This window comes from Drosophila obscura, unplaced genomic scaffold (genome assembly GCF_018151105.1).
Source record: "Drosophila obscura isolate BZ-5 IFL unplaced genomic scaffold, ASM1815110v1 contig_73, whole genome shotgun sequence".
NCBI classification, from domain to species: Eukaryota; Metazoa; Arthropoda; class Insecta; order Diptera; family Drosophilidae; genus Drosophila; species Drosophila obscura.
This window is the reverse complement of record NW_024542865.1, coordinates 440987-463560: the sequence shown is the minus strand read 5'-3', so window position 1 is coordinate 463560 and position 22574 is coordinate 440987. Positions and strand designations below refer to the sequence as shown.

The 22574-nt window shown below is 42.9% G+C and overlaps 3 protein-coding genes across 3 annotated transcripts; all 3 read left to right on the top strand.

Moving 5' to 3' along the window:
- Positions 1-523: 523 nt before the first annotated feature.
- On the top strand, positions 524-6532 carry LOC111065154 (sodium-dependent neutral amino acid transporter B(0)AT3). Its single transcript, XM_022353157.2, has 7 exons — positions 524-840; positions 1268-1793; positions 1879-2180; positions 2315-3272; positions 3337-3540; positions 3618-4039; positions 4110-6532. The coding sequence occupies exons 2-7, from the start codon at positions 1704-1706 to the stop codon at positions 4306-4308; spliced, it is 2175 nt and encodes a 724-aa protein (XP_022208849.1). The 5' UTR covers positions 524-840; positions 1268-1703; the 3' UTR covers positions 4309-6532.
- A 4106-nt stretch (positions 6533-10638) lies between these two features.
- On the top strand, positions 10639-19723 carry LOC111065061 (glutaredoxin domain-containing cysteine-rich protein CG12206). Its single transcript, XM_022353026.2, has 5 exons — positions 10639-10721; positions 11680-13516; positions 18770-19003; positions 19066-19131; positions 19249-19723. The coding sequence occupies exons 2-5, from the start codon at positions 11861-11863 to the stop codon at positions 19420-19422; spliced, it is 2130 nt and encodes a 709-aa protein (XP_022208718.2). The 5' UTR covers positions 10639-10721; positions 11680-11860; the 3' UTR covers positions 19423-19723.
- Positions 19724-21045: 1322 nt separating this feature from the next.
- Positions 21046-22518, top strand: LOC111064950 (ubiquitin-like modifier-activating enzyme 5). The gene is made up of 2 exons (XM_022352825.2): positions 21046-21421; positions 21497-22518. Exons 1-2 carry the CDS (start codon positions 21162-21164, stop codon positions 22431-22433), a joined length of 1197 nt encoding a protein of 398 aa, XP_022208517.1. The 5' UTR covers positions 21046-21161; the 3' UTR covers positions 22434-22518.
- Positions 22519-22574: the final 56 nt, after the last annotated feature.

Genomic DNA, 22574 nt, shown 5'->3' with positions numbered 1-22574 from the left:
TGTTTAAAGTTAACAAAATGCACTTCTTCGGCTGGGGCCGCTCTTCCCCAGGCATATCCTGGGCTCTCCAATATTTTATTGGCAAGGTTATGTGTCTGACTATCAGCAGCAGCAGATGGCGATCTGAGTACTAAGCTTTAACTGATAACGAATAATCCGCGAATATGTGCCTATGTATGTACATATACCAATGTATATTGTAAGCTTAAAATTTAAAAGCTTCGTGTGTACCGCAGCGGCAGCGAAATAAGTAACGTATTTGCCTTCGCGTCTGTTGTCTTCGCACACAAACACACTAAAGCATGCGTGTGTATGCGTGCGATTTTTTTCCTATGCACAGTGCATACGACGCTGCCGGCCCCTGATTTACATACACCATCTGCCATCTCGTTCTCATTCATGCGGCGGCTCTCAAAGACTATCTCACTCGCACCCATGCCGATGATGCTGCGTCTGCGCTGCGCTGCGGCAGCGAAGGATTACATTTGTGGGGAGAGAATGTTTCGCGTTCGCTGCTCAACAGTTTCCTGCCGTCACATCACGTTACGACACGAGCAGTGTTACGTTGCGGTGCACTTGTCTTACGTTGGAGATTGACGATTGACTGAAGAACAAAATACAAGTGACGGACGGCGCTTAAATAACAAGTTTTCCGCTGGTTCCCGCCACCTGTCAAAAAGGCGATAGCCACTTAGTGTTTTGCGTCCCTATCCTGTCGCGTCCGTCGTCAAATTCCGGGTCAAAGTCCTGGTTTGCTGTTTGGAGGCCCGGTGTTGGTTATATAATTCACGCCAAATCTGTGGCAGCCCCCAAACAAAGTCGTGCAGCGCAGCAGCAAAAGTAAAGGCAATCGCAAAAAATCATTATAAGTTCTATGTGTACATAAAGGATATCGACCTATCCGTCATTTAATCAGTAGTCACAAGGATATATCCATGACAGCACTCCCACACAGTACGCATAGCCCACCACCTGTCCCGTCCCACACCCCACACAAGTCAAACTAAACGAATTGTTGTACAAAAATCCATTAAAGAGCATTAGTTTAGTAGTCTTTTGGCTGTCGGGTGTGGAGTGTGGGTGTCGGAGTGGTTGATTGATTTATTATGTTGCCCAGTCACGCGTCGCACATAGATGTCAGGGCTGTGTACATACATATGTAATTGCGTGTGTCGAGTGTGAGGATATCCTTTTATTTTTAACGCATGGTTTGGCTGATTTCATTTATTGATTGCAAGAAAACTAATTGCTTACTTTAATTGAATAGGAAGCAGAAGGATGGCGCCTATTCAAGCACCGTTATCACCCGTACTTGAGCACTAACAAAAAAAGAACACTCACACAGACCCACCCTAACCCACCAAAGAAACAACAAGAACATCACCATCCCACAAGTGGGGGGGGGAGCATGAGCCGTTTTTATATGCAACGAAAATCACGATGAATGAATAATTAACGACGTAGTTACGTGAAAAGTCGTCCAAAAGGGGCGCGCTAGAAGCTGCATCAGTAAAGATCAAAGCTAATCAAAAGGGACAGCGCACTTTTACGTAGCACCAACCAACCCACACTCTCGCACGAGCACATAGAACGCACCCACACACACACACACACACACACGCACACCCAGCACCTAAATTTCAAAGGAAAGACAATACATACATAATACATACAATAACCGTTTCAAAATCACCGGTCAAATCATGGCCAACACAGCACAGTTATTGCGCCGCCAGAGCTCCAGGGACATTGTGCTAAAAAGTCAGAAGAGCATCGATCAGCTAGAGTTGCGGGCAAGTGGCACTGACGCTTCACATTTGACAAAATACATCCAACATTAAACTATCTGCTATCTGTTTCCCCCTGATTCCCGTTTAGGAGCTCCGTGGGCGCCTGGTTTCCAAGGAGCATGGCGTCGGCCACCACCATCACACATCGCTGCACCACCACCAGCCCATGTATGGGGCTACCAATCAAGGCTTCATGTCGGACGCCTTCGATGAGTCTTCAGAGCTGGAGCAGGAGCCGACGTTCGGCTCGGAGGCCAGCACCAGCAAGGCCAAGGCTGAGCTGGTAGCCACCGCTTTGGAGCAGCAGCAGGACATCGTTGAAGGCGAGAAGGAGGGAGAGGAGCGCGAGAGCTGGGATAGCAAGATCATGTTCCTGCTGGCCACCATCGGGTGAGTGAATTGTTAACCTGCACAATTCGATAGTAAGCAGAATACGTGATATATATGTACATACATATGTATATATTGATAGCCGATTTATAGCAGATTAAATATCGACGAGGCATCGATTTCATCCTTAACAGATATGCGGTGGGTCTCGGAAACGTCTGGCGCTTCCCATACCTGGCACAGAAGAACGGAGGCGGAGCTTTCTTGGTGCCCTACTTCATCATGTTGTGCATCCAGGGAATACCGATTTTCTACCTGGAGCTGGCCATAGGACAGCGATTGCGCAAGGGGGCGATCGGCGTTTGGAGCCAGGTCTCGCCATACCTGGGCGGAATCGGGATCTCCTCGGCGGTGGTCAGCTACATAGTGGCCCTGTACTACAACACGATAATAGCCTGGTGCTTGATCTATCTACTACATAGCTTCGAGTCACCTCTTCCGTGGGCCGACTGCCCAACCCGACTGTACTCGAACTACACGTACGACCATGAGCCGGAGTGCGTGGCTTCCTCGCCTACGCAGTTCTACTGGTATCGCACCACGTTGCAATGCTCGGAGAGCGTGGACATGCCGGAGAACTTTAACTACCACATGGCAATTGCGCTTATGGTGTCTTGGTTCCTGGTCTACATCTGCATGGTGCAAGGGATCACCTCCTCCGGCAAGATCGTCTACATGACAGCGATCTTTCCCTACGTAGTGCTCATCATCTTCTTCTTTCGTGGAATCACACTCAAAGGCGCCTCGGATGGGGTGGCTCACCTGTTTACGCCGCGCTGGGAGACGCTGCTCGATCCCGTCGTCTGGCTGGAGGCCGGCACCCAGATCTTCTTCTCCCTGGGCCTGGCCTTCGGCGGCCTAATCGCCTTCAGTTCATATAATCCGGCCAACAACAACTGTTATCGGGATGCCCTGCTCGTCTCGCTCACCAACTGTGGCACATCAATGTTCGCTGGCGTGGTAGTCTTTTCGGTGATTGGCTTTAAGGCCACTGCCACCTTTGACCGCTGCACGGAGGAAAGAAACGGCCTGTTGGCCCTGAATCGTACCCAGAATCTGCCAGTCTGCGATCTGCAGCGCGAGTTGGCTAATGTGAGTCTGAAGTGATGCGCTAGGATTAAACCCCAATTTTAAATTGTTTTTGTGTTATTTGCAGAGTGCCTCCGGCACTGGTCTGGCCTTCATAATCTTCACGGAGGCGATCAATCAGTTTCCAGGCGCACAACTCTGGGCCGTGCTCTTCTTCCTGATGCTCTTCACGCTGGGCATTGACTCGCAGTTTGGTACGCTTGAGGGTGTAGTCACCTCGCTGGTGGACATGAAGCTGTTTCCCAACCTGCCCAAAGAGTACATTGTTGGGGTAAGAAACTATACATATTTTATTGATTATTATTCGATCTACTATAACTGTGACTCTTCTTTATTGTTTTTCATCAGGGTCTGTGCGCCACTTGCTGTCTGATCTCTATGTGCTTCGCCAACGGAGCTGGAAGTTACATATTCCAGCTGATGGACAGTTTCGCAGGCAATTTCCCTCTGCTGGTCATTGCCCTATTTGAGTGTCTGTCGATCAGCTATATCTATGGAGTGCGACGGTTTTCGGATGACATCGAGATGATGACCGGCTCGAGGCCGAGCTTCTATTGGATGTTCTGCTGGAAGTATTTGTCACCCTGCGCCATGGTCACTATTTTGCTGGCATCTTTTTATCAACTCCTTACCGAGGGAAGCAGCTACCCGGCCTGGATTGCGGCCAAGGGCTCCACGGATTCCATGGAGTGGCCGCATTGGTGCATAGTTGTAGCATTCTTCCTCATACTCTCGTCGATCTTATGGATACCCATTGTGGCGCTGCTGCGGTGAGTGTTTGTCTCATCATAAATTGAATTTTTTATTACCCCATTTATTACCACCGATCCTACCCACCAGACTGTGTGGCATTAAGGTAGTGGAGGACTCCGATCCGGCCTGGTTCCCCGAAGCCGAGCTCAGGGAAGTCCACGGCATCGTACCTCACGAACCGACAGAACTGGAGCGCAGCATATTCTGCTTCAATATGGACGGCACGGAGGGTATGTGCTGCCCCAAATACGGACTGCCCGAGAAGTCCCTCGAGGAGGAGGAGTAAGCAAGGAAAGCGAGAAATGTAGACAACAAATGCCGGGGTCATCAGCTAGGGGGCATAAACAAAGAGGACAATAAGGACAAAGAAAATGAGGGCGAAATTGGAAAATTAACCATGAATTTTAATGTAAATATGGACAATAACTAAGCCACTAACTGATGTTAAAATGCGTCGATATCTACACTCCTAATTGGTCGCAAAGACTGTTCAACCGTTCAGAAAACCACAGCAGCAATTCAGAAAACATGTATGTATGTATTTATAAATACTCGTAACAACCAAACGGCGAGACGGAGAAAACTCGGCGCAGATGCGCGGTTTCATTAAAGTAGAAAAACGAAACCTATAGAAGTATTTCCGCATAACTTCATTAGCATGAAAATGTGTAGAAGTCGATGCGGCATAGGCATAATCATAATTATATGATTATTTTTTTTTAATTTCTTTTCTTTCGATTGGTTTCTGCTTTAACTTTAACTGAAAAAAAAGGGCAGAGATGTTTATGTATTCCGCTTTTTAGTACGAGTATGGTTATGATAACCTTTATGGGAGTTTATGTACATATCCGATTCGGTACATTCCATATTTGATTGCAAAAAAGAAAGAAAAGAAACTGAATGCAAAGTGAAATTGATTGTTTGCTGATATCAAACATCCAAAATGCAACATGTGACCCGTACTACAATAACTTGCTGACTATATCAGATATTTATATACATGAATATATGTAATATGATATGACTATAAATATATGTTTGTAACATGCTATAGTATAGGTTTTTTTTGTGTGGACAATACTTGATTTGACTCGATTAATGTTAAGCCAGACAGACTATGAGTTAACCATATCATGCGAGCATAGAGCACCACCTATAAGAGATACCTATGTATATGTATACACACTATATACACACTATACTCGTATATACATATGTAACTACCTACCATATTTCATTCTCTGTTGTGATCGGCTCTGCTTTCTGCGTTTGTTGTTATTGATGTTAATGTAATAATGTTGATGTTATGAGGCAAAATCATATCAGATCCAAAACTATGATTAAACTACACTTTAAAGTCTCAATGTTATAAAAAAAAGGGATGAACGGGAAGCTATCAGACATATTTGTTCTGTTTGGCTAGAACCGAATCTTATAGCAGAATAATTAATTATTTGTTGATAACCTATCATCGGCATCATGATACTCATTATGTCACTCCGCACCATTGCACTTATGATACACTCGCGAATTACATAGTTAAAGCCAACAGGAGAGATAGAGACACTACTATCTACATACATACATATATACATACATGCATATGGATATACATAAATACATATGCATACGCATATAACAAATCGAAATCGCAACCGTTCAACTAGCCCAGAAACGTAGGTGGAAAGGAAAGTTTATATATGTACATGTACATGCCATATATAAATATGTATGTGTAAGCACATCCATACATAACTGAAGAGGGTCTATGCATGGCATTAGGAAGCATTCGTATACCTACATACATCTATAGAAATCCATAGAATTAATGTGAGTTGAAATACAGTTAGCTATTGATTCCACTGTATTATAAATTGTACACTAATTTATGGTATATTTATAAATATAAATAAATTGGTATATACACATCTGCATAGATACATACAGATATATAAAAGAAATATATATATATATATATGTACATACGTACATCTACAAAGTTTTATTGATGTTGACAATAATGAATACGAAACAATACGAAACGCGTTTTAAACACAACCAATATACATATGTACAACTAACACGAACAAAATTAGACACACGCACGTTCTAATTCTCCGAAAGAATACAGCAACCCAAAGAAATACGAGTACAGAATAATTCAGCCCACAGCTCACGATATTGCCAAAATCTGAAAAAAATATTTACTTACTAATAAAAAATATATAAAAATATTAAATATTGTGAAGCAATAATGATTTTTCGATTCGTTTATTATTAATTTACTCGTCTAAAATACAAATTTAATATCTCATATGATCTCACTCCAATGTCCTGTGTGTTTGATATCAAAGCGTTAATTTGTACTGATAAGCGCTAATAATAATGGCACTTTAAATAGTTTATTTTTGTTTATTTCGCATCTCATCTTCAAAGCCATTAATATCATATAAAGGACAATAAATATTATAAAAGCGAATCCAAACAAAAAGCCTAATAAATGTACAATTATATATCAATTTAGAGAAAACTGATTCGTTTAGAGTGGCTTTTACTTAATAATATTATACTAATTCAAATTTAGGTTATAATATTCATATTGTTATTTATAAATTACTTTTCCAATTTGGTTCAGGCTCAGGTGATTACAAATTCGGTGCTAGTTGCTGAAGGAAGGGCACTGGCTCAGAAGGGGGTACGATATCTCACGAAGCGTACTACATAATGAAATACGAGAATTCTTTAGTTTACTCGTCTCGTATTTTTTTGTTTATTTTCTGAAATTTCTTTCGTTTGCCAAATCCATAATTGCTTTTGTGGATTTCGTGGACAGTTTTTTTTTCTCCTACCTCTTTCTAGCTTGTAAAGAACCCAAGAATCGTTTGAGAACTTTCTGAATGGCTTAGTGATGCTGGACAATCGTTTTCCAACTCTTTTCTTGTTCGAGTGTGAGTGTGTGCATGGGCATCTGTAACAGTAATCTGCATTTGTGCAAGCCTCCGCTAAACTTCTCCACAAACCTTGCGGCTGCAGCAGAGCGAAACCGTCGGAAACAAACCGTCCAAGTGCCGACCATTGGTCAATTGGCCCAAGAGCAGAAAGCTTGCTGCCTTAAGGCGGCAGTGTGGTGGTGCTGGGGCCTGATTCAAAGAGCTGCAGCAGCAGCTGCAGACGGCAGTGATAAAGCCTAGCCGTCGTCATCGTTGGACGTCTCGCTGCATAAAATTAGCGGTAAATTACAAGCTGCAATACCTGTAGCATGATGTGGCTATTACTTTCTGCATACTCGTACTCCAAGCTTTACATTCCGTTGATTGCACACACAAAATCGAAGTGCTTTTTCTTTTTTTTTTTTGTTTTCATACTCTTACAGAGGGAGGGCATTAAGATCTGTCCAGATGCCAGATCAATGGCTACACAAGAGTCGAGTTTATACACTACGGTTTATTTTTGGGCTTCACAATCGTTACTTTTGTGCCTCCACTCGCCTTTATATCTTCTTAGGCTTGATTTAGACCGCACGAAAAACGGTCAGAATGGGATTTCATATGGGATTTATACCAGCAACAGCAAGGTGTATTATTTTCGACCCTTGCGTATGTACACATACATATAAATAAAACCAGAAATCCATAAACTATTGCTCATTGAGCAAAGCCGCATTTAGGAAGTTTTTTTTATACCCGTACTCAAAAAAGAGTTAAGGGGTATATTAGATTTGTGGTAAAAGTGGATGTGTGCAACGCAGAGAAGGAAACGTTTCCGACCCCATAAAGTATATATATTCTTGATCAGCATCAATAGCCGAGTCTATATAGCCATGTCCGTCTGTCCGTCTGTCCGTCCGTCCGTCTTGATGAGCGCCTGGATCTCAGAGACTATAAGAGCTAGAGAAACCAAATTTGGTTTCCAGACTCATGTGATATCACACTGCTACAAGTGTATTTCAAAATTTCGCCCCGCCCCCTTCCGCCCACACAAAGGACGAAAATCTGTGGCAGGCACAGTTTTAAAGATACGTTAAAACTAAAAACGCAGTATCGTAGAGAATGCCCATATCTACCAGATTGCCGAATCTGAATTAGATCGGATCATAATTATAGCCAGAATGAAGAAATTAATTTTCAGTTGCTTCCCCTCCCCCTCCCGTTCCAGACAACGCAACTCATTTTCCTTCTCGCTCGCACACTCTGCCGCGTTCAGTGCGCGAGCAACCCCTAGCGGAGGAGATGTAGAATCTAATTGGAACATGTACAGTCTACATGTTAGATGTAGAATATACATTGTATATGTAGATGTAGATATCATATGTAGCAAAAAAATGTAAAATTTTTAATTCTAAAATTCTAAAAAATCATGCTCAAAAATGTATATACTGACTGAGTACGGGTATAAGTAGAGTCGCGTCCCCAGAAGCGACTCACACGTTCCTTCTCGTTTTTTTTGGATAAGCGGAAACTTTAGTTTTGTTCATACATAGTGTGTACATATGTACTTATATACACATGTATCTACTTTTTGGGTGGCGGCACCAGTTCGACAAAATCTTTGGCATAGTTTTTGTCCGCTCCCCAGAGTGAGAGGCAGAGGAAGAGAGACGCAGCGAAAAATGGAGCCGGAAAAAAAACATGCTTAATGCAGCCCGTCGATGTTGGCATCTACTCATAGCCAACCTCAGGCGGACGGCGGACGGCGGACGGCGGACAACAGATTGCGAACAGCGGACAGAGGCTGAGGCGACAACATGGGACAGCATTCAAAAACAAACAAATCAGTAGAAAGAAGAAAAAAGAGGTCAGCGTTGGGACCCGTAGCTGTTGATACTCTTTCAGATCAATCTTTATGAGGACATCATGTTTTAATACCAAATTTGACAAAGCCATAAAGTTCGATTTTGTTAGGTTTCCGATATAAGATCCAGAATAGATTCGGAATAGTTATCAATTAGGCGGTTCCCTATTACATGCATTTTTCTGAATTTTAAAAATTTGGATATAATCATTATAGCTTCTTCTACGGTAAACAAACACACAGGTAAATATTGAGATATGGTAAGGTGTGTATGTACATATGTATGTATGTATGTACATATGTACATATATGACGCAGGCGAAATAAATTAAATAGCTGAGACGAATGCCGCAAACAACAGCAGAAAAGCAACAGCAATACATCTATTGACGTTTATGTGGCCGACAGTGGCATGCACAGTGGGACACGAACGAGGAAGAAGGCTGGATGTGGAGTCGATTGCAGGTGCGGAGTGTTTAGCGAGTTACAGATAAATGGTAAATGACTGCAGATGACCCGAATTTTCTTCATAGACAATTTTCAAAAGACTATTTAAAGTGATTATGTAATTATCTGCCACTTGGCTATCGCAAGTGCTACGCCAGACAGGCAGACATCCGTTTTGTTGTTTTGTGAAATATAAGAAAAATCTGTTTTCTCTCAGTTTTAAAACACAGAATTGCGGGACTATTTTTTTTTTTTAGAATCTACTGATAAGACAAATAACATTAAGAAAAAAAAAGAAGCGAATTTATTGAAACGATTCTTATGCGTAGAACAATTTCAGCAGCAGTGATTGGCTTTTTTGGCCCGTCAGCGGCCGTGTTGTATTTGAGCATAGCCGAAACCAGTTTGGGCCACGCCAAATTCCACATTCCTGGCCACCTGCACCGTTCTGCCCCACTGTGCTGCCGCACTGCCGCAAATAATTAACTTTTGGCAACAAACGAGTACTACGTCAGTGAAGGCAGCAGCAGCAACAGCAACAGCATCAGCAACAGCATCAGCAACAGCAGCAGCAACAGCAGCAAGTGAAGACGGCGAAAGATATGGCAACGGCGACTGCGACGCTGCGCTTGCGCACGCAAACAAATTCTCAGCTCCGCATATTTTTCGCTTAAGTAATTTGAATGCCCTTCCAAAGAGTATACTGTTCTGCGCACGTGTTTGTGACACAAAATAAATCATTTTCGAATCTACATATATGTATGTACATACATACATACATATATGCCACGGGATATATCTTTTCAGACAAAAAGATCTTGAATCTTGAGAATTGAGAATCTTGGGAAGGCAAAGGGCATCCCAATTTCGGGTCGCAAGAGTTTATTTCATGCATTTTCAAAGCTGCTGTTGCGATGCTGCTTTAACGTTGCTGCCGCTGCGGCTGCGGCTTATTTTGTTTTCTTGAAAGCAAAAATTAAAAAGCAACAACAGAAACAAACAGCGGCACGTAGGAGAAGGAGAAGGAGAAGAAGCAGAAGCAAAGCAGAAAAGAAACAAAAATTGCTGGCACAACACGCCAAGCCAACTCAGCGCGACTTTGTTGCTGCGGCTTTCAGTTGCCAGCGCGATTTTGAATGAGTTGTACGCGGCGCGAGTTTCGAGTGTGGTGTCCATCGAGAGAGTCTGTCTCCCACGATCACGAAAGATCCCCAAATCCAATCCGAGATTTTCGTTCGTTCGTGCGTTGTGCGTGTGTGTGTTGTAAAAAGGCCCCACGACAACCCATACTATACCATCCCCCCTCCTCTTGGAGCACTTTAAAGTTTTTGGTTTAATTATTTTTTGTTTTTCAAGTGTGTGTACCGGCCACAAATGAAAATTGTGTGCAACAAGCGGCGAATGCAGTCCAACAGCAGCAGCAACAGCAGCAGCAGTTGAAACAACATCCCAAATCTATAGGTAAGACGCCTCACAAAACGACCGCTTCAAATATTTCCAAACTGGCATTCGAACCACAGCAACAGGCAACAGGCAACAGCAACAGCAACCATAAAAATAGCTGGGCCAACGCCAGGTTCAAGTGTAACCAGTTTCCAGATTCCACAAAAATAGCGCCGCAGGCACTGCGCGCCCAATATTTCAAGTTCCTCAGTCTGCTCCGGCTGCTGCTCCGACTGCTGCTGGGGGCTATTAAAATGTAAATCTTGTTCTTAACATTTCTGGCTCAAATGCTCTGTAACACCAGAAGTTGCGATACTAATTGACCTGGCCTTTCACAGCTTGACCCACTGTCAGTGTGCACGAGTCTGTCAACCATTTAAGTTCTCTTTCAATTTAAAACAAACATAGTAGGGAACAACAGCAGATCACGGGATATGAGGTGTCCTATCTCTGTCTCTGTATGATAGCCATGATTCCCCCTGATGTTAGTTTTGTGAAGATAATACGAGTACATATAAATCACCATAAATGCATCATCTAGTAGTGGTCGGTTGCACTTCAACCTGAAATCACTGAAATCACTGAAACGCCTCAGACGCTGGCTTTTAGAGTATAGAGTATATCATAAGGTATTTTGGGATTCGTTTTCAACATTCTTCTGCTGGTTCTGACTGCTTTTTGCGGCGGTGTATTGTGTGGCTGGTGTATATCATTATTGTGCTTATTGTTTTTTTTTTTTCTGGTTTCCCCCCTTGACGTTTTTGTTGTTGCTGTTGGCGCAAAGCTTTTACCATTTATTATGTATATTTGTGTGCCAGCACATCTTCGGCGTAAATGTCAAGCTCGTGCTGGATGAAGCTGTGTGTTGAGGCTGGGACTAAGGTTTCCTGAATCTGTGTATCTGCAAATGTCTATCTCATATGTCTATTTTGCTCCCACTCACACGCAATTATCGTTTGCTTATTTTTACTTGCAGCATTCGCACCGGTCAAGTGGAAGAACATCTGCACCAACCAAGCCCCTGCCCCGGAACCGGAAAACAGTGCAATAGAAATACAAATATTTTAAAATTCGGATATTGGATATTGCACCTTAACATACCGCGAGCTGTTGAATGTTATAGAACAACGGGGTCGGCCACAATAACAACGACAGCGATGACGGCACCAGGTAGTACTATGCTCGAGCTGGATCATCAGCGCCAAAGGCCGTTGCGCGGTATTTCAATAGTCATTGAATCTGCTCAACCACCAACACCAGCAACGGCAGCAACGCCAGCAGACACTACCACAGCTGCAACAACAATGAGCATCGACAGCAGCAAAATAGCTGAAATGTCGCTCAAGTCTCAGGCTGGCATGATGTTGGCATTTGGCGACAGCAATAGGACCAACAAAACCAATGCTGACCATACAACCAAAGATAATTTGGAAACTAGTTGCAACACAGAAGCGGCCACAGTAGCAGCAACAGCAACAACAACAACAGTAACCAAAATTTATCCACATTTGCTTGTGCGGATTGGCCAATCGGAGGACTACGCAGAAATTTCCCCAGCCACATCTACATGCACAGCAACAGCCACAGCAACAGCCACAGCCACAGCCTTGGCCACAACCATTATCAGCTGTAATAGCAGCGTTCTGTCAGCTGAGATCATGGATCCAGCTGCAACTGCAGCTGCAGCCGCATCTCCATCTCCACTCGCGGTTGGAGAAATTAAAGAGAGCGCTCTCCCCAACGACGTTGTAGTCGTTGCTAGTCAGCCATCAGCACCAGCACAAGCCGCAACAGCAGCATCTCTTAATGCTGTCTCGGCTGCAGCGACCGAGACAGTTGGCCAGTGCTCGCACCAGCACACGGTCAAGATACAGATAGCCAACGGTCAGAGCCAGCGTAGGCTTGGCAAGCAGATCAGTGTGGTTAAGCTGAACGACAGCGAGATGGTCCTGAAGAAGTACCAGAACCCGCACCAGCACCAGCCAAAGGCCGAGTTAACTAAAGAGGAGCAAGAGGGGCAGCAGCAGCAGCAACAGACACAGATTTCAGCCAATCTCACACAAAAATCTTTACAATCGTTGCCCAGCTATCAGCTGTGCTATTTGGTATCCAGCGGTCAGTACTCACCCTGCGAAACCCTCGACAGTGGAACGGGCAGTGATCTGGAGAGTGTCAAATCGCCGGGCAGTGAGATCAGCAATGTTCCCAAGCTGGAGCTGCACCTGAAGACAACGCGGGTGCGAGTGAATGAATCGCCCCAGAGCGGGTCCGTCGTGTCCATGGGCACACATCAGCGGGCGTACAGCCTGACGGATAGCGAGGAATGCGATGAGAGCAGCAGTTCCTCCCTGAGCTGCGATTCGCTGCACTCTGGGGAGGCCTTGCCATCCGTCCTGCTGCCCACCTCCCTGATGAGAGACATACGCGGTTTCGAACGGGAACCACCGACGTCCGCGGACACACTGATGATACCGACAGCCACAAAAATTGACGGCCGTCCGCTGCAATATGAGTCCGATCAGTTCTACACGTTCCACATCAACGAGCTGGACAATTTCCGCAACTTCGGGCGCGAACCATCAGCAGACACCACATCCACCTTCTCCTCCTCATCCCGGGAGTACAAGTTCAACGGTTTCCCGGGAGACGGAGAGGATACCTTCGCTGGCTATAGGGATGTGAGGGGTCCTTCGCAGTCACAGTCGTCGTCTTCGTCCACCATACACTCCGCGAAGGGAACGGTGCGCGGCGTCAAGAACCGTGTGCGCGATGGAGTAGCCACATTCTTGCAACTGCAGCAGACCAGTGTCAAGGTGAGTGCAACCCATCAAATCAATGAAAGGTTAGAGACAGTAAGATGGAATAGGAGAACAGATTAAATCCAGGAAACAGCTCGAACAAAATGGGTGTAAATAGTTCTGTGTACTAGTCGAAGTGTCGTGAGTGTTTTTAATATGTTAAAGGATCTGCATAACATTCGGGCTTTAAGTTCGTTGCCCTGGATCCACTCTCCAGTGTTCGTTAGAATGGTTTCCAAATATGTGTATACATATACGAATGCAACCACATTTGCATTAAGAATGGGAGATCTGTATGTACCTCCATAAATAAGTTTTTAACTTGATTTTCTGGTGCTGTGAAACTAAAATAACTACGAGTTTTATTTTACAATTTGTAGGTGATTCATGCAAACACTCACCCAATAGCATGTGGGTGTTGTATTCATTGAGAAAGTTTTTGGTTTTTGGTTTTGTTATGGATTTCTTTAAATTTCGTTTGTGTTTTTAACATTTGGCTTTGGGTCTTCAATGGGGATTCGGGGAGTTGGCGTGCCTTGGGTCGCTGACTTTAGCACCCACACATAAGCTGTGGATGCACTCACATTGCATTCAGTCAGCATTATGCAATGCAAGTTCCAATACGTACGAGTATATGCGAGGATTTGTTTGTTTGTTGCTTCGTTTGTCTATTTCTTGAGACGAATGCATGCATATTGTACATACATACATACATACATATGTACACAAAATAGTTTCGTTCACGTGAAAGTAAATCAGCTCGAATTCACGCGACTGCTTTCCCCCCCCGCCCAGCCCCATCCCCCAAAAACTAGGCATCAGTTTATAATATGTTATTTTCATTAATAATTTTCGAGAAATTTCTTTCTTGATTGCTGCCCAAAAGACAATTAACACCTGACAGTGTACATTTTTCTTGTTGGTGTAAAATATTGTTGTTGTTTTTGGAGTCTTGAGCCACCGTTAAGTGGCTTAATATGTCACATACGCCTCGAATTAAACAAACGAAAGCCAGTAAGCCCGCTTAGGGCTCTCATCTCTAAATGGGCATCTGCTCCGCTGCGAATGGAAACATACGAGTATTCGACAGCAACACCAATTGTATGTAGAAAGTTGGCGGAAGTACAGAAGCGGAGACAGTCAACCCGCCAAATAGTTGGATGGATGGATGGCTAGATATAGTAGGTAGGTAGAGTAGATGAATGAGCAGATAAGTTAGATAAATGTGAGCTTAAATGGTCCGCGGCTCGGTCAATTCCTCCCGACTAATTACATCTGTCTTTGCTGTCTGTCACTCACATTAAAGTTCACTTTTGATTTCTATTTCGATTCGGGTTTCTTCTCGCTGGTGGAAAGTTCTTAATGGTTTGCAAGAGTGGAGGTGGAGCCAGTTGCTTACTTTTGAACTGACCCATTTCGGGGACCGTAACAAAAGCGTCTCGAATTGCAGTATTAAACGGCATTGGCAGCGCTTAGCTCCAATGGCTCCCAAGCCTCAATTGTATGGTAGCCGAATACAGAGAAATACAAATATTGTAGCCAGTCATCGTTTCAATTTATGTACATATGCACATCGTATCAAATAGATATACATATGTACATTAGGGCGGGTCAGAATCGGAATTGAACAATCGGCATTACCCAGAATGAAGGAAATATGGTAGAAGATAGCTGTGATAGGTGATGGTGATAGGTGGAATTTCCATTTTTCACCGATCATTACCGAAAAATTCAAAGGGCGGCGTAGTACTAGATCAATTGGATATTAAGGAACCACTTGCAAAATCTGTAGTTCCCATGTAACTTTGCGTCTGTGCATTGTACTCGTGTGAGGGCTAAATTCGGCTCAGCCATTTCTGTAAAAATCAATTATCTCGTGCCATTTCGAAAGGGATTTGGCGTGTAAGTGTGGTTGTCATCGGGTCATTACATTTAGATAAACTTTCATTTTTTTTTGCTTTGCCTCTTCTGGCAGTGTGTCTATAAGGAGTTAAAACCAGATAGATGGACTTATACATACATATGTATGTACGTGTGCTTATATTTAAAGTCAAATTAGCTACATAAATGATATTTTAATGACTCCACTCCACACGATTTGAGTCGATACCAAAAGCCGACTTTCGGTTAAAAACTCGTCTCCGACGACTCTAAGGCAAAATGCAAAGGAACCGACATTGGCAGTGGCCCAAAAAATATGATTCGATCTGTCAGTTCAATATATCCGCTGCTTGTTGTTTTTGTTGCATAATTAACGTATTAGTCGCTCTTTAATATTATAATTTGTTTTTTTTTTTAATGTTATGCAAGTTTTGTTCGCCCGACTTAATCTGCAAAATAATTTCGTTTCTTTGACTTTTTCTTCCTCTTCTTTTTCTTAAATAATTATATATTGATTTTAATTTCAAGGTTAAAATTGCTAATTTGCCTAAGAAAAAAAACCGCACACACAAATTATTGGCTCGCATATATTTTGATGAGTCTCACAAAAAGCGGCGGCTCATAAAAAAACACAATTTTTTAAGAAAATGTTATTTCTATTTGCTACCAAAGTAACCGCAGCAAATTCAAATTCCAAATGAAAGTGAAAATGAAAATGAAATTTTACGTGACCGCGCTGCAGATCTATGGAATTTTTTGAGAAATCTTTCTTCCAGCCGGCCCGGCCTGGTCTCACATTGTTTTATGGGCATAGTGATCGTAGCAAGCAGCAACAGCAATATCTGGGCAATGCCGAGTACAATAAATATAAATAAATGTCTGAGCAAACATTTAAGCAACAAAAACAAGTGCGAATACGATAAAGGGCGTTAGCTGCATTTTAATTTCAATTTGCATTCAGGGCCAAAAGAAAGCCGAGAGAGCCGAACCAAGCCGAAATGGGCTTGTTAAAATATCCAATTATTTCCAAATTGAAGCTCGTTTAGGGCAAAGCAAACCTGAAAATCGAACACAAAACTGAAAATGAATAAAAACCAAAAAACTGAAAACAAAACCAAAAAAAAAAAAATCAAAAACGAAACGAAAGTGAAATGTTTCCACTTCACTCACGTACCTGTGTAAATTTATGCAAAAAAAAACGCGCGAGATCAGATAAAAGCTATAGCTGGGCGTGAAAACCCACTGGAAGACAGCCCTTGGCTCTACCATAACCATAACCATAACAGTAATGGTCGTATAGCACAAACAATTGTACGCTCCCGAAGACTGTTTTAAATACTGTCACCTCACTGATTGTTGGAGTTTTATTTCGATATTTTATTGAGTTTGCTCCAAAAATAGTTCAACGGAGTACTCATTTCTCACAATATATATCCTTGTAAATTAAATGTTAAAAAACAGAAGTATTTATATATACATATGTAGTTTGATCGAAATACATAAATAATGAATGTGCCTTACTTATAAGAGTTACTCGCATATCTTTCTTATGCACTGAGTATGTAAGAGTATTACGCAAAGAAAGAGTGAAAAAACGCCAACCAATTCATTACCATGCACAAAAATCGTCGATCGGAATCGAGTAACGCACTTTCTGTCTCCGTCTCGTCCGCCGTCTCCGTCCACGTGTCCGTCTGAAACAAAAGCTCACATAATGCATTGAACCGCTCATTATTTGAATTTTTTTTGTTGCCTGTAAACAGCTTTCGTTGAGTCCAGTCCATCTCCTTGAAGCCCATGTTCCTGGGTTCAGATCAAAGCTAACGATTGGCAAAAACCCCTCAGTGGTCTCTCCCTTCCCTTTTTTGGCTATCTTTAGTGACCTGCTTTCTCTTTCCTCTTCTTTCGGATATTTTAAGAAACGTTTTTATTAATGTTTTTATCTGTTCCGATGTTTGTTGTCTGCGATCCCTTCTCGGCTCTGCAAAAGTTGATTTTTATCACGTTAGCCATGGGCCGCGGTTCCTGCGGTTCACAGTTCACAGTTCAAAGCAGCAGTGACTTGTATCAAAGGCTTGTATTCATATTCACATTCATATTCATTACATTTGATGGCTTTGAACTTTGGTGGACATTGCTCATTTTGTTGATGTTAGACGAGCGACAAATGAGGCGCATTTAGTTGCCACTTGATGGCAATTATTAATGTACCAGTTTTTCATTTTCTTATGTCTCTCCCCCCACTCACTGCTGGCCATGTCTGCCTCATCTGGTGTGATGTTTCGTTATTAAATTCCATATATTAAATAACTGCCACCTGAGGCGATGGCGGAGCCCGCTTTGGCCACCTGCTTTGCTGTTGGCTCTGACTCTGGCTCCTACTTGGTCTCTATCTCTATGGACACTGCTCTCTGGCTGCCTTGGTTTCATGCAAGCGTATGCATAGAGAGTATTCGAGGCTGTTGACACCCTGATCAAGGCTGCGAACCGGTGTGGGAATGTCCTCGAACTAAGTCCATACCGGAGGGGAAAACTTTCGCACATTTCTGTTACAGACTTTGATAGTCTGTTCGTTGTCAATTAAGAAGGTGAGTGAAGGTGACTTGAAGTTCTTAAGGATTGCATCTATAAGTGTATATAATACAGTGATATAGTGCAGGATTATTTGTATCAATATCTAAATGACATCGAACTCTTGGATTCCATGAATATGTATATCTGTATATCTGGGAAAGAAGATACTCTACTGGAGTATACTTACAATATGAATTGATGTTAGTAATGGCTCACTCAGTCTCATTCTGTTTATACGTATTTTACAGTTTCCGTTCGTTAACCCTTAACTCACAGTTTTCACCCTGAAGTCAGCCATCGGGGAAAGGGTAGGGTATCGAGTAAGAAAGAACTCTCTGTTTAAGTGGGTCCCTTCAGTGAGACTCGCTAATCAATTTGGCAAAGCAAGGCAAGGAAACTGGCTTGGTGTTCAATTAACAAGTATTTCGCTTTGTCCAAATTGCTGCCTGGCATTTACCAAGCTACATATTTGTAACAACGATTATATCTGCCTGTACGAGTGTCTGTATGTTTCTAAAATGTGTACCATTATACGAGCAGAGGAAACGTTGAGTATTATAGGGGCCAAGATACAGTGTGTGTCTTGAACTTACTATGAAAAAAAATAAATACTGAAATGATTCATTTTGGATTGAGAAATGTTCTACGGTTTCCCCATTGAGGGAGCATAGTAATGTAAAGTTCCGCAGTCTAAAGTGTAGAAAAACAAGAAAAAATAAACCTCTAAGCGATAATACACAAATTCAAACACACATCGAAAAGTAAATAAAAGTTTTCCAAGTACAACATTGTTTTTGAACCATTTTCTTTCAGAATTTCATGGAAAAGGATGTAGGAAAAGTAGTTCTCTACACAACAAGCATGGGCATCATTCGGGAGACTTATGCCAAATGCGCGAACGTCAAACAGATTCTACGCACTCTGCTGATCAAGTTCGAGGAGCGCGATGTCTTCATGAGCGTCGAGTATCAACAGGAGATAAAAGAGCGCATGCACAACAAGACCATCCGAGTTCCACAGCTCTTTGTCGAGGGTCAGCACGTTGGAGTAAGTGATCCACGAATTTCAATATTTAAACAATAATTTTAAAAAAAATAACGTTCATTTAGGATACCGATACCGTGGAACGTTTAAACGAAATTGGGGAGCTTCGTCAACTGCTAAGGCCCTACAAGGTGAGCAAAAAAAAGAAAACATTACAATACAAACTGGTTTCTGATGAAATAAACAGTACTAACCTTTACTTTGCGTTTGACTTTATTTCATTTACCAATTTTTGTATGTTTTTGTAGTCCATCGCGACGGCTTATACATGCCAGACCTGCGGAGGATATCGCCTGCTGCCCTGCCCCTCCTGTAGTGGATCCAAGAAGTCGGTGCATCGGAATCATTTCACCGCAGAGTTCGTAGCCCTAAAGTGCATGAACTGCGATGAGGTGGGTCTGGTCAAGTGCCCCAACTGCTGATTACATATGTAAATTTATAAGTTGGCAGTCAAACCATAAAACCCTTTCCCCTCTCTTCACCCAAGCAGATCAAGCAATACTTGTATCTCTAGCGTAATGAAGTTTTTTTTTTAACTATATCAAAATGATTTTTTTGTGCGCATTTTGTTTGTCGCTTATTATTAACAGTTGTGATATTTAAGATCAGTTTGAGCAAAAACTGAGTAGCGGAAAGAACGAAACGAAACGGAACGGAGAGGAGCCCAAACGAAACAAAATCGATCCATACATACATATGTGAATCAAAGAAATATCGAATAAAACCATAACTCAAAATTGATTGCGTTTTTTTTGCTTTATGCTTGGCCAAAGAATCATGGACTGTGCGACATACGACATGTCGACTGTATTCCCACAATTTGCGATTCATTTGTAGAAAAAACTAAGCGAAAACCAATGCTTGAAATATACATACATTTGTATTACTAAAACCGCATGCAACATATATATATTGTACTAGGATGCACGCACTGAGCATTATTAATACATCGTACAGACAGGCTCCAGCTTTCGCTTACTTTTCATTTCATATCGCCGCAAATTATTTTAAATTTAAGAAAAGAGCGGTTCAGGCAAAAGTATATCTACGCAATTTTCTAAACTTTAAATTTCGATCAAAGCAACTCGAGTTATAACACAGATCTGCGTTACAGTGCTGCTTAACGAACTCAGCGTACAGTATCGATGACACACACAAAAATATTTGTATTCAATTAAGTCAGTATATTTACGGTATATTTTATCGATAAGTCCGCGGTCACACTGGTAGAGTCCATTGTAAAAATTATAGGCTGTTTACATTGGAGCTGCGTCATGCTTCTTTGCGTCTTGCCGGAGACGCAGTTTTTTTTACATAGGTTAAGCATAGGGCCCTAGTGGTGGCAAAAAGTTGCGTCAGTTTCTGATTCATGTGCGTCTATTCGATATATTCGATTGCTTTTGCTCATTGCCACTAATAACAACAAAAAATTGTAGATCAAAAATCAAATTTTGGCGCTAAAAATGTATGATTGTGCGAAAAGGTGAAAATATACATAAAGTCATTAAATAAAATACTTGAAACTGATTGTATTATTATCATATGAAATTTTTCTGACCCCCTGATGCCATTAAGACACTGCTGTAGACGAACTTCGGTGGTTTTCATAATTTGAAGAAGAACTCCCACAAACTCTACAATGAAATGTCTGAAAATAATATTTAAATATGAGAATCAATTCTTTTTCGTCCATTTTCCTGACATTTTGCTTAATTCTGTTGATTTTCAAAAATTTGTGTATCTTTCCTTGTCATCAAACACCCAAATCCAAATTCAAGACGCACGTCTTCCAATGTAAACGCCTTTTCTGCTTCATTGTGTCTATGCCGATATCGATAGCAGACGCGCCCAGTGTAAAAAGGCTATTAGATGCCACCTGTCGATTTGTTTACAAATATGTCTTCGTATTTTATAGCAGCCAATCCAAACATATCAAAAGCGTAACGACTGTAGCTCGATACTATCATGATAGTCGCAAAACCGTCTATAGTAGAGGCTAGCAGTAAAATATCGATACTATCGATAGTGCCCTCGATGGATTGACACCTTTACACACTGGTGACACGACGACAAACACGGCGAAAGCGAGGACCAAACAAGACAGACTTCCAGATCCCACCCAGCCCACACATAGAATTTGTTTTCATCTGCCAGACAGAACATGAGCAACGCCATCGATGAACTGCAAGCCATCATCGCCGAGCTGAAGACGGAGGTGGAGGATCAGCGGGCGGTCATCCGGCAAAGCCGCGATCGCATCGAACACATGTCCGCCGAGGTGGTAGACTCCAATCCGTACAGCCGACTAATGGCCCTGCAACGCATGAACATTGTCAAGAACTACGAGCGCATCCGGGACAAGACGGTTGCCATTGTGGGCGTCGGAGGTGTGGGCAGCGTCACGGCGGATATGCTTACGCGGTAAGGGAAACAGAAAGAAGTGAAAGTGAATTCCGAATATCTGTTAAATGGAGCTTTGTCTTGATTTTCTTTTAGTTGCGGTATTGGCAAGCTTATCCTCTTCGACTACGACAAGGTGGAGCTGGCCAACATGAATCGGCTGTTCTTCACGCCCGACCAGGCGGGTCTGTCCAAAGTGGAGGCCGCCGCACGCACCCTGACTTTCATCAATCCCGATGTGCGCATCGAGACGCACAACTATAACATCACCACCATTGAGAATTTTGACAATTTTCTGAACACGATTACTGGTGGCGGTACTGTGGCTGGCCAGCCCGTGGATCTGGTCCTGAGCTGTGTGGACAACTTTGAGGCCCGCATGGCCATTAATGCGGCCTGCAATGAGAAGTGCCTCAACTGGTTCGAGTCGGGCGTATCGGAGAATGCAGTCTCCGGCCATATACAGTTTCTACGTCCCGGGGACACTGCCTGTTTCGCCTGCGCTCCACCGCTGGTGGTGGCCGAGAACATTGACGAGAAGACTCTAAAGCGGGAGGGTGTGTGTGCTGCCTCTCTGCCCACCACCATGGGCATCACAGCTGGTTTCCTGGTGCAGAACGCCCTCAAGTATTTGCTGAGCTTTGGCGAAGTCTCCGATTACCTGGGCTACAATGCACTGAATGATTTCTTTCCCAAAATGACGCTGAAGCCAAATCCCCAGTGCGATGATCAAAACTGTTTGCTGCGACAGCAAGAGTTCAAGGCGAGGCCCAAGCCCGTGGTGGCCCTGGAGGAGGCACCCACCGACGAACCTCTGCACGCCAGCAACGACTGGGGCATTGAACTGGTGGCGGAAGATGCTCCCCCTGCCAATGCTCCTACCGAGCAGTCCAAGAGCACCGATGTGGGTCAGGGACTGCGTCTGGCCTATGAGGTACCGGACAAATCCAGCTCGGTGATTGCGCTGGCGGCCACGGCGCCGGTGGATGACACCTCTCTGGAAGATTTGATGGCGCAAATGAAGTCGATGTAAAGAAAGTTCACTGCATTCTTGTTATTTATAGATAATTTTGTACACAATTTGTAAATTTGATAATAATAATAATATTAATGTTTCAAAGCAGCTTGGAACCAAAAACTAAACATTTATTAAAGAAAACAGGGTATATAGGGT

What these genes read in the sequence shown, in the direction of transcription:
- LOC111065154 (XM_022353157.2), top strand. Translation starts at nt 1,704, where the DNA reads ATGGCCAACACAGCACAGTTATTGCGCCGCCAGAGCTCCAGGGACATT. An exon ending in TCGATCAGCTAGAGTTGCGG is followed by an intron (nt 1,794 to 1,878) that starts GCAAGTGGCACT and finishes ATTCCCGTTTAG; the next exon opens with GAGCTCCGTGGGCGCCTGGT. An exon ending in TTCCTGCTGGCCACCATCGG is followed by an intron (nt 2,181 to 2,314) that starts GTGAGTGAATTG and finishes CATCCTTAACAG; the next exon opens with ATATGCGGTGGGTCTCGGAA.
- LOC111065061 (XM_022353026.2), top strand. Translation starts at nt 11,861, where the DNA reads ATGACGGCACCAGGTAGTACTATGCTCGAGCTGGATCATCAGCGCCAA. An exon ending in TCGAGGGTCAGCACGTTGGA is followed by an intron (nt 19,004 to 19,065) that starts GTAAGTGATCCA and finishes ACGTTCATTTAG; the next exon opens with GATACCGATACCGTGGAACG. An exon ending in AACTGCTAAGGCCCTACAAG is followed by an intron (nt 19,132 to 19,248) that starts GTGAGCAAAAAA and finishes ATGTTTTTGTAG; the next exon opens with TCCATCGCGACGGCTTATAC.
- LOC111064950 (XM_022352825.2), top strand. Translation starts at nt 21,162, where the DNA reads ATGAGCAACGCCATCGATGAACTGCAAGCCATCATCGCCGAGCTGAAG. An exon ending in ACGGCGGATATGCTTACGCG is followed by an intron (nt 21,422 to 21,496) that starts GTAAGGGAAACA and finishes ATTTTCTTTTAG; the next exon opens with TTGCGGTATTGGCAAGCTTA.